Here is a 12,200-nt window from a genome sequence, read left to right as displayed (position 1 = left end):
GTGGGGGTTGTGTCACTGGCAGTGAACCCCAGGGTATCAACAAAGCTGCCAAACTGTTTAGTGTGGTGGAGAGAGCCTGCTGCTGGTTGGTGAGAGTTCACTGCTAAGAGATTGAAGAATTTCTTCTACCAGTATACTGGCCATAGTGAACCATGAAACAAAACACACTTAAGTAGAGTCCCATCCTTGTCATCAAAAGTATTGTAACGCTGCGCAGCACGAAGTTAGAAACCTCACCAACTAACTGTTAATTTGCTTCCCCACGAAGGAAATTACTGACACACTGAATAATGTAGTAAAAGGTACAACACGTGAAATCGGGTTACATTAATGCACAGTCTAAAGCTAAAAGATCCCTAGTCATGAAAACATTAGAGCAGCTGAGGACACAGTTTATATACATGGCTGTCTGCACACAGCATAGCACTTGCCGCACTGTCTGTGCTGATGTGAGGAGACCTCTTTAGGCCTGCCATGGAGGTGTGTGCTGTTTAATTAAGTGTGCGCACTGTATAAGGTTCCAAGAGTCATCGTGTACTATTCAGGAGTCATAATCATTTGCATATTGCCATTACAAGATGTGATACAGCATTCATTTCAGTTACATACATCTGTTTTTACTACTGGAATATTCACAAACATTAGTGTGAAAAGCATGTCGTCTGACACACCTGGGTTTGTTGGAGTTATTTAAAGGTAGATTTTTCTCAGGTGCGTAGAAGAAAATGCTCTGTGGTGATGTGATGGATGTAAATAAAAGCTACTGCCTCTGTTCATCATACCTGAGCAAATGTATCAGCACAAGAAAGAATCCGAAAGTATTCCATTAAGTAGGAAGCTCTGTGTAGAAAGAAACACACTAATAAATTTTGCATTGTCAGAGATACTGAAAGAAAATTTTACAGTACTGAATGAAGAGGTGAGAGGTGTTGGTAAAATATCTGTGTCATAAAAATAGATGGAGAAAAAAAGCAAAGTGATAAAAGGGTAAAGGAAATGTACTATTTAAGATTTGTGTTTGTGTGAAAATTCAGCACATACATTTCATGTTAAACCCAATTATAAAAAATGTGATAGCTGGAAAGCAACTTTCCATATTCCCAGACAAGTCTATTATAAGACTAGTCATCACCTTTACTGATATAATTGTCTTTAGCAGTACCTTTAGAGCTATGTTTGATGCAATTCTGTTTACTCTGCAGGTAGCAGAATCACGGCATCTGAAGGCTCTGGTATCCATGGCAGGACCTGATGTCATGTGTGTCGGAGCTGGAAAAGCTGCTCAGGAAGTTCTAAAGGTACATACATGTACAATCATTAAACTAAATAGTGCCAATAAACTTACCTATTGAAACTGAAACAATATTTCCTATAGATTATGAAAGTTTCTTCATAGTGAAAAAAATGGCAGTCTTTAGACAGTTATTCCAAGTTCACTCACTCACTCCCTGCCTCTCCCTCCTCTCTCTGTCTCTCTTCTCTATCTCTCTTTATGCTTATTTCTCTCTCTCCCCCCCCCCCCCCTTCTGTAACTCCATTAGTAATCAAACACTGTAAGCTGCTGGTATGATACTTATGGCAGTCTTTAGACAGTTATTCCAAGTTCACTCACTCACTCACTCCCTGCCTCTCCCTCTCCCTCTCCCTCCTCTCTCTCTCTTCTCTATCTCTCTTTATGTTTATCTCTCTCTCTCTCTCTCTCTCTCTCTCTCTCTCTCTCTCTCTTCTGTAACTTCAAACCTTTCCTTAAACTCGTGGAGACAAGTCAGAAGCAGGAATCAAATTCAAGAATATATGCAACATGAGGTTGCACTGAGACTTACCTTCAAATTCTTCCTGTTCCTTCATGAGGCGCAGTTAATTTTTATTGTGCAGGGTGAAACAGTAGTAAACAGTCATGTAATGAGACAATTACTGCAACAGTTGTGTGATGATTTGCCATAACATACCTTATGCTTTCTTCATAAAATAGACAACGAGGAAATTTAAACTGTCAAACACTGTTCAGTTCATTAATTTTAATAAGAAATGTTTTAATACTCGTATTTGAACTTGCCAAAGTTAGTGTTGCTATAAAGCCACAAGTTCCATCCATGGAGGTGGGTTTATACAGCTTATCTGAGTACAGGAACATTAACACAAATTCCAGTCATGGGTTATGAATACTCTGCATTTTGACAGTAATCTCTTCATTTTACAGTCATATAACTATTTACCAATCTCACATGTATTAATACATTGTGTAATAAAATACAAAGATGATATCATTTTTATGGCAAAATATTGTTTTAATTGACAGCGTATTGAACGAGAAGCAACTTTCAGCTACCAGACGCTGACAGTACCTGAAGATATAGCAGCAAATGTTCTGTACGTGAATGGTACTCTGATTCATCGATCAGTCGAAGAAATTCCAGAGTCTTGTAAGGTTAGCATTGTACATTCATTCTCTAGAAACACTTAAATATGGAAACCACATGTTCAAAATTATGTTTGTTATTAATATCTATTTAACAAATTATTCATTTACTTAAAAAAATGATAATCATGATGGATTTGACTTTATAGTAGCATGGATATTAACCCTCAAGCATTCCCCATACATAATCTACATCTATCTCACCTTAGTGCGTGGCAGGAGTGCTTCATTTACCTCTATAATCCCCATCCCCCTCTTTTTTCCTGGCCCATTTGTAAATAGTGTGTGGGAATAATGACCATCAGAAACAATCCATGTGAGCTTGAATTCTCTGGTTTTACTGTCTTGGTAATTTTGTGAGACGTGATGTAGATAGTAATATGCTGTTTGACATCATCTCTGAATTTTGACAGTAAACCTGTCTATATTGCACAGCACTACTCTTGTGGAGTCTGCCATTGGATTTGAATGACCATCTCCATGACATTCTCTTGCTTATCAAACCAAACTGTGACAAAATGTGCTGCTCTTCTTATGATCATCACAATCTCCTCTTTCAATACTATATGGTATGTGTCCCAATACGATGAGTGGTACTTGAGAATTGTTGAACAATGATTATTTGAGATCCATCCTTCATAGGTGAATCATATTACCTAAAAATCCTTTCTATGCTTCTCATTCTGGCATATTCCTACAACTAGTTTTATTTGGTTGTTCCGTTTAATCATTAGGAATGTGTACTCCTATACATTCAATGGTTGTGACTGTTTTCAGTTACCAGTCACCAACCACATAACGTAACAGTAATGGGTACTTCCACCTCCTTGGGCACAGTGCACTAAATTTATTTATGATGAATCAACAGTGCACCTTCTTGTATTTATCAACGATTTTCTTCTGTTTTCACTTCCGTGTATGCAACAGCATCACTGGCAAATGGTCTCGTGAGCTTCAGGTGTTACCCAACAAGCCATCAACATGAATGATCTTGAAATATCCCTTTTGGTATGCCTGAATCTACTTTAAAGTCTGACAACTTCTCCCTATTACTAATGACACATTGAGTTCTGTTAAGTCTGACAACTTTTCCCTATTACTATCGACACATTGAGTTCTGTTGGTGCTTTGAATGTGAATGCAACAGTGTAGTACCTCCTGGATGTAGTGTACAGACAGACTGAACGGAGCTTTTCCAGATGGCTGTTTTTGGAATACATGGTGATTCCTACTAATTAATTTTTCATTCTCCGAAACGATCATAATACCCATACATAAAATTTGTTCCTCAATTTCGACACAGATCGACATCAGTAGTTTAGTGTGTCTGTGATGACCATTCTTGAAAATGGGAATTACCTGCTGCTAGAAAGTGAGTCCACTATTTTGCATAATAATTTAGGTATTTGTATGTTCTGTGGGTCATATTCTAATGTGTCAAAACATTTTGACTACAGTCCAATGCGAGACTGCATGCCATCTGATAGCCTTTGTAAGCTCCCTACTTGTAACTTTTATCACAGTTTAATTAATTTTCAACAGTCACACTACTTAATTAGGAATAAAATTCACATCTGTTGGTAGTATTTGGGTTTAATAGTGACCAGATGCCTTAACGAGTACAACCGCAGTTAAAATCATTATTACAAACCTGTTAGAAGTGTGTTAAAAAGTAATGGGAATATTTTAATTTCACAGGCTATATATACATCTGATTTTCAAATCATTTTTATCAACTTGTTGGTGCACATGTTCATGATGTATATTTGCATTTTCAATTCTTTTGAATGTTCAGTGTATTGTTGACATTCAAAAAGGTTATACATTTTTTTGAGAGCTTGGCAAATTTTTTCTTATGAAAAAAGATGGATCAAAGAATTTCCATTAAATTTTGCTTTAAAAATGGAGTAGTGCCACACCACATTCGAAGTGTTGACAAATCTGCTGTGAGTAAGAAAAGTTAACGAGTGGTATAAACATTTCAAAGAAGGTCGAGAAGACATTGAAGACGACGACTGCCCTGGTTGCCTTAACAAATCAATTACTGATGACAAAGTGGAAGAACTAAAAAAAATGGTTCTGGAACATCAACAAATTGCCATCAGAGGGGCTGCTGATGGTGTCAGCATATCCTTTGGTTCATGCCAACCAATTTTTGTATTTATTTTGGACATGAGATGTATAGCAGCAAAGTCTGTTCTAGAATTGTTGAATGTTGACCAAAAACTTCACATAGATATTGCTCAGCAATTGCTGAATGAAGTTGACAACAATCCAGAACTTCCAAGGAGAGTTATAAGAGGTGACAAAACATTGGTATGCAGATATGATGTTGAAACCAGAAGCCAGTTGTCCCAACGGAAACTGCCTGAAGAGTCAAGGCGGAAAAAAATTTGACACGTTGAATCACATGTGAAGGTTCTTCTTACTGTTTTCTTAAATTACTGCTGGGATGGTTCCTTTGAAAGGGCATGGCCAACTTCCTTCCCCTTCCTTCCCTAATTCGATGGGACCAATGACCTTGCTGTTAGGTCCCCCACCCCAAATCAATCAGCCTTCTTCGATAGTCCATCATGACTTCCTGCCTTATGGTTGTACAATCAATAAGGAGTACTACTTGGAAGTTATGAGCTGTTTGTATGAATCAATCCGAAGAAAATAACCAGAATTGTGGTAAAACGAATTGCGGAAATTGTGTCATGTTAAAGCTCCAACTCACAGCTCAGTACTTCTTCATGATTTTTTTGGCCAAAAACAAAACTGTTACAATACCTCAGCCACTGTATTTGCCAGATATGGCCCCTTGCAACTTCTCTAATCTTGATGCTGAAGAGACTCATAAATGAATGTTGTTTTGCCAACACTGATGAGATAAAAACAGAATTGCTGAAGGAGCAGGACACAATAACTAAAACAGAGTTCCAGAAGTGCTTCCAAGATTGGAAAAAGCACTGGCACAAGTGTGTTATATCTGAGGGGGATCATGCTGAAGGGGACAAAGATGATATCATTGAATAAATGAAGATACATCAAGAAAAGCAAAAGTTCCCGTTAATTTTTGATCACATCTAATACCATTAGTGACGAGGAAACTATAGCACGATAACCGTTCTAATCAAGTTGCATGACACCTTTGAATTTATTATCAGGTATTCTCTTTGAGTGTGATTACTAGCTTTTAAGAGCACAGGCTACTTTTCATTAGCAGTGACAGTTCTGCCAATTTTTTTTTTTTTTTTTTTTTTTTTTTTGTGTGTGTGTGTGTGTGTGTGTGTGTGTGTGTGTGTGTGTGTTAACAGTTCTGCCAGTTATCAGTTATTTGTTATGATCCAAGATACATTCCACATAACTCACTCACAGTATCATTTTGTCTCTTCCCTGATAAGTAACTACAGTAAAACCCCACATTTACATTCCTGGAATCAATGTTTTCTCCACCATTTACAACAATTTTTATTGTCTCCTTCAAAGTCCTACATTCTTAAAGTTTATTTGCACTTGTTTTTGAGTCGGCATATTTATAATTGTCCCACAGTTTACACTGGATGAAACAAAGTTTGTGGATAAAAACTGATGTGGCTAGCATAAAATGACTTTGTCTTGGAATTAGCCTTCAAGTAGTGTTTACAGACGTTAAATACTTAACTTTATTGAGCCCTGAGTGCTCTTCTAAGTAGATCTGGAATGTTAAAAGTCAAAACAATTAGTGGCACTACTGCTTTGTCTCGTGCAGTTGCCAACCTCTACTCAACTTGGTAGCTGAAGGACATAACTGTTTTCATAGAAGTCAGAAGGTGGTGTTACTTTGGATGAACATTTCTTACTACCAACCTGAGCTTCCAGTACTGTGTGTTATTAAATAGTTGTTCGCTAACAATATTTTAGGCACATTGTTTCAGTTTTAATTTCATCCTATGATTATGATCATACGCAGAGGACATCCATGTCCCAGTATGTGTAACTTTAATAGTCATGTTTATAATTCATATACACGCTGAACACAGTGTCGTCTACTAGTCAAGGTTGCTGCAAATGGAGGCAAGTTGATTTCAGTCAACACAGCTATCCCATCAACAACCAAGACAAGAGTTACTTTTATGTACTAAGTAGCATTATTTGTAGCCATGCATAAGTGATCTGAGTATTGTGTTGTAACCTGCATTTTGCAAGTAGAAGTTCAGTGTTTTCCATCACAGCTTTAGGATGAAAATATTGTGAAAACAGATCTACATCTGTACTCTGCAAACCATTGTGAAGTGCATGGCAGAGAATATGTCCCATTGTACCTCTTGTTAGGTTTTCTTCCCATTCCATTCACCTATTGAACGTGGAAAGAATGATTGTTTAAATGCCTCTGCATGTGTTGCAACTTGTCGTCATGATCCCTATGTGAGTGAAAATAGGAGATGGTCATATATTCCTAGTCTGCATGTGTTTCAACTTATCGTTATGATCCCTATGTGAGTGAAAATAGGATATGGTCATATATTCCTAGTATCATCATTTAAAGCTGCTTCTTGAAACTTTGTAGGCTTTCATGGGATAGTTTACAGCAAAAATTTGAGTCTTATACAAAAAGGGAGTACATTACTCCAGCACAAGGGTGTTCGATGCAGTCTCATGAAACATAAAACCTCTTACCAGTGCAATGCTGTTATTTAAGAGTAAACTGAAGAAACATGTATTAAAAAGTTCTTTTTAATCTCTCGATGAAATTTTTTATGTAAATATTTCTTCATTATAGATTAGATGAATATGTTTAATGATGTATAATTTTAGCATTTTACAACTTGGAATGTATATGGACTATGATATATAATTTTAATGTCTTATACTTAAGTTTTGCTGTAGATTAAGCTTGTGTCTGTAATAATTAAATTATTTTGTTCCCAATTTCACAGTATTACAGTTTGTAATTATCCCATATTTAGTTTTCTGTTCACATTTATGGTGTCAATATCTAGGTTTTTAATTTTCATGTTTGTTTTTACTTTGTTAAAATTGACTCGTTTCATATTCATACAATTCCTTTGTCTACTGGATCAACGAAACAAAAATAAATAAATAAACAAACAGATACATGTGTGGCAATTCATGCTGCCCTCTTCTGTGTACATTCAATATCCCCTGTTAGTCCTATTTGGTACGTGTCTCACACACTTGAACAACACTCCAGAGTGGGTCACATGAGTGATTTGTAAGCAATCTCTTGTGTAGAGTAATTGTATCTTCCTAGTATTCTACCAATAAACTGAAATCTGTGTGATCATTCCATTTCATATCCCTAGAAAATGTTACACCCTGGTATTTGTAAGAATTGGCAGAGTCCAACTGTGACTCATTGACATTGTAGTCATAGGACTGTGTTTCTTCTTTTAGTGAAGTGCACAATGTCACACTTCCAAATATTTTAAAACAAATTGCCAATCTTTGCACCACTTTGAAATCTTATGAAGATCTGATTAAATATTTATGTAGCTTCTTTCAGACAGTAATTCACTATAGATAACTGTCATCTACAGAAAGTCTGAGGTCACTGTTAATATTGTCCAGAAGATCATTAATATATGGCAAGAACAGCAAGTCTCCCAACAAGCTTCCCTGCTGCACACCCAAGATTACTTCTACATCTAGTGATGACTTTTCAGCCAAGATAACATATTGCACCTCTCTGTCAAAAAATTCTCAGTCCAGTCACAAATTTCACCCTGTACCCAATATGACAATACTTATGACAATAAGTGTAAATATGGTACTGAGTCAAATGCTTTTTTGGAAATTAAGAAATACTGCAGCTACCTGCCTGCCTTGATCCGAAGATTTCAGTATGTTACACGAGAAAAGTGCAGGTTGGGTTTCACAAAATCATTGCTTTTGGAATCCTTGCTGATTGCCATGTAGTAGGTCATTGTGTTCAAAATACCACATTATGTTTGAGCTCAGAATATGTTCTAAGATTCCACAACAAATTGTTGTCAAAGATAGTGACTCAAATGGCTCTGAGCACTATGGGACTTAACATCTGAGGTCATCAGTCTCCTAGAACTTAGAACTACGTAAACCTAGCTAACCTAAGGACATGACACACACCCATGCCCAAGGTAGGATTCGAACCTGTGACTGTAGTGGTCGCACGATTCCAGACTGAAGTGCCTAGAACCACTCGGCCACAGTGGCCAGCTCAAAGATAGTGGACAGTGGTTTTGTGGATCACTTCTACTACCCTTCTTGTAAACAGGTGTAACCTGTGCTTTCTTCCAACTATTGGGCAGGGTTTTTTTGTCTGAGGAATCTGCAATGGATTATAGTTAGAAGAGGGGATAACTCAGCTACAGATTCAGTATAGAATCTGACAGACTCCATCGGGCCATGGAGCTTTGTTCAATTTTAACTATTTCTGCTGTTTCTCAACACCACTAACACTAACATTTATTTCACACACCTTTTCAGTGGTATGAGGATTAAATTGGGCCAATCTCCTGGGTTTTCCTTTGTACAGGAACATTTGAAAATGGAGTTAAGCATTTCATCTTTTGCATTGCTCTCTTGATAATGCATTTTATTCAGAACAGCCTCTATCTACAGCCCTGTGCTTTGTTTTACTCCTATTATGCCATAGTCTCTGTTACTTTAGAACTTCCTTTACAGTGATTGTATATCATGGAGTATCCCTTCCATTATGAACTGTTCTACTGTGGTACATACACTGATGAGCCAAAACATTATTACCACTGCCCACCATAAGTTTGTATCCTGCCTGTTGACACTGAGGGCACATGAGGTAGTAAGACAAGTATATGGATGGAGCAGAAATGAATAGTGAATCATTCTAGTGACGATAAGTGGTGAAGATGCAGAAATCCCACAATTTAAGTGATTCTGACAAAAGCCAGATTGTTGTGGTCCAGTGCCTGGGAGTGAGCATCTCAAAATTGGTGAAGCAGGTTAGCTGTTCACGTGCTACTATGTGCTACTATCATGAGCATCTGTGGAAAGTAGTTGAAGAATGCTGAAACCTTAAGCAGGCAACAAGAAGTTGGACATCCATACCTCATCATAGAACATACGGATCTGAGGCTTGCCCACTTTTTAGAGGAGGATAGGTGACAATCTGTGGCAGATTTGAGACAGAGTACAGTGCTGGTGCAGGCACAAGTGTTTTGGAGTACACTGATCAGTGCACAGTGTTGAACACAGTATTCCACACCAGAGGACTCTTACATGTTCCCATGTTGACCCACCATCACCGTCAGTTATGATTGCAATGGGGATGGAATCATTGAGATTGGACCATGGATCAATGGAATCATGTCACCTGGTTGGATGAATCCTGTTTATTGTCAAAACCAAGTCGATAGTCATGTCTAGATATGCTGGCCTCCAGGCAAACAGCTGCTCAAAACATGCAGCACACAACGGACGATGGTCAGTGGGAGCACTGTTATGTTATGGAGGCATTCATCTGTGACAGCTTTGGACTATGTGAACATTATAAGGGATAACTGTCTGTGTCACAATGCCACAATCGTGCTGAAATGGTTTGAGAGGCATGATAGTTAACTCACGTTGATGTCTTGGCCATCAAATTCAGCTTACTTGAATCCGATTAAACCCAACTGGAATGTAATAGGATGCCAGCTTCGCGCCAACAAACCAACCACCAGTAAATTATGGGAAGCGTATGACCTGTGCACAGAAATCTGACGCCGCAAACCTGTCTAGACTTATCAAGTACTTGTCGAATCCATGGCATGCAGAATCACTGCTGAAATGCGTTCCAGAAGTGGACTGACATGCTTTTAAGTAGATGGTCATAATATTTTGGTTCATCAGTGTATCTGTCTAGCGCATAGTCCATCTACGTGCTCCTATCTTGTGCTGAAACTTTCAGTTCCTCATTTAGAAATGACGCTACTGCTCTTTTACCCAGTTTACTTAACATGTACACTTTTGTACTTGTTTTAGTTGTCCTTTGTTGGTTTTAGTTGTCTGTTGTACTTTAGTAATCATTATTGTCACAACCTTGTCATGGTCACTGATGCCAGTTTTGATGTGGATGTCCTCAAAGAGGTCAAGTCTATTTGTTGTCATTAGATCTTACTTATTTCCATCCTGAGTGGTGTTCTGAACTATCTTTTCTATATAGTTTTCAGAACATGTGTTGCATTAACACAGAGTCTAGGGATTGTCAGTGCAGAACTCTGTTATCAAATACAAAGACTCTCTTTTGAAAAGTGCATGTAACAGTGAGCAAAACTTAGAAAAGATGAAATATGACAGTTACTCTAAAAATGCTGAGCTGAATGCTTGGAATCAAAAACTACTCTGCATCTAATCAGTGGATCAATAGATTCAAGAAGTACGATAACATGGTGTACAAAACTACATGGGACAAAGAAAATAGTGTAAACATACACTGAAGTTTCAAAGAAACTGCTATAGATATGGGTATTCAAATATAGAGATATGTAAACAGACAGTATACAGCACTGTGATCGGTAACACCTATATAAGACAACAAGTGTCTGGTGCAGTTGTTAGATAGATTACTGCTGCTACAGCGACAGGTTATCAAGATTTAGGTGAATTTGAATGTGGTATTAAAGTCAGTACACAAGTGATGGGGCACAGTATCTCTGAGGTAGTGATGAAGTAGGGATCTTTGCATGTGACCATTTCACGAGTGTACCGTGAATATCAGGAATCCGGTGAAACATCAAATCTCCGATATCACTGCTGTCGGAAAAAGATTCCACAAGAACGGGACCAGTGGCGACTGAAGAGAATTGTTCAACATCGTAGAAGTGCAGCCCTTCCACAAATTGGTGCATATTTCAATGCTGGGCCATCAACAGGTGTCAGTGTGCGAATCATTTAACAAAGCATCATCGAGATGGGCTTTCGGAACCAAAGGCCCACTCCTGTACTCTTGATGACTGTATGACACAAAGCTTTACACCTCATCTGGGCCTGTCAGTATTGACGCCTACATTGGACTGTTGATGACTGGAAACATGTTCCGTGGTCGGTTGAGTCTCGTTTCAAATTGTATCGAGTGAATGGACGTGGACGTGTACGGGTGTGAAGGCAACCTCATGAATCCATGGACCCTGTATGTCAGCAGGGGACTGATCAAACTGCTGACAGCTCTGTAATGGTGTGAGGTGTGTAAAGTTAGAGTGATATGGGACCCCTGATTCATCTAGATATGATTATGATGGATGACATGTACATAAGCATCCTGTCTGATCATCTGCAACCATTCATGTCCATTGTGCAGTCCGATGGACTTGGGTAATTCCGTTAGCACAGTGTGACATCCCACACATCCAGAATGGCTAGAGTGGTTCCAGGAACACTCTTCTGAGTTTAAACACTTCCGCTGACCACCAAACTACCCAGACATTAACATTATTACAGTGTAAAAACAACCATTTTCTTGTTTTATTTAAAAGTTAAGATTTATTGCACATAATGAATACTAAGTACACTGCTCAAAAGAATTAAGGGAACATGACTTTGGGTGTTTGCTCCATTCTCTTGTGCAAGGAATGAGTATGTTGCCAAATTATATCTTTATCTTTCACAAATTAAGTACAGCACAAAACTTCATTACATCCTCAGTTGTTTACTTAAAAAGAACTGAAATGCCCGACAGGTGTCAAAAACAAAGTGGAAACAGTCATCCGTCCTGTCATCATGAGTGGTTTCCATTGGACTTTGAGAGTTTCAATAGAGTGTATGCCTTCCGTGAGCATTTATCACTGCCTGCTCTTATGTG

At 38.1% G+C, this 12,200-nt stretch overlaps 1 protein-coding gene across 2 annotated transcripts in view; it reads left to right on the top strand.

The window, feature by feature from the left end:
• Window positions 1-12,200, top strand: part of LOC126268371 (N(G),N(G)-dimethylarginine dimethylaminohydrolase 1) — a 61,470-nt gene that overhangs the window by 39,415 nt on the left and 9,855 nt on the right. For both annotated transcript variants that reach the window (XM_049973906.1, XM_049973904.1), the window contains exons 4-5: window positions 1,203-1,298; window positions 2,300-2,428. In XM_049973906.1, the coding sequence (XP_049829863.1) occupies window positions 1,203-1,298; window positions 2,300-2,428 (225 nt within the window). The remainder of the gene's footprint in view (window positions 1-1,202; window positions 1,299-2,299; window positions 2,429-12,200) is intronic.

This window comes from Schistocerca gregaria, chromosome 1, assembly GCF_023897955.1.
Source record: "Schistocerca gregaria isolate iqSchGreg1 chromosome 1, iqSchGreg1.2, whole genome shotgun sequence".
Taxonomy (NCBI): domain Eukaryota; kingdom Metazoa; phylum Arthropoda; class Insecta; order Orthoptera; family Acrididae; genus Schistocerca; species Schistocerca gregaria.
The sequence above is the reverse complement of the archived record's forward strand: the minus strand, read 5'-3'. Positions and strand labels throughout refer to the sequence as shown.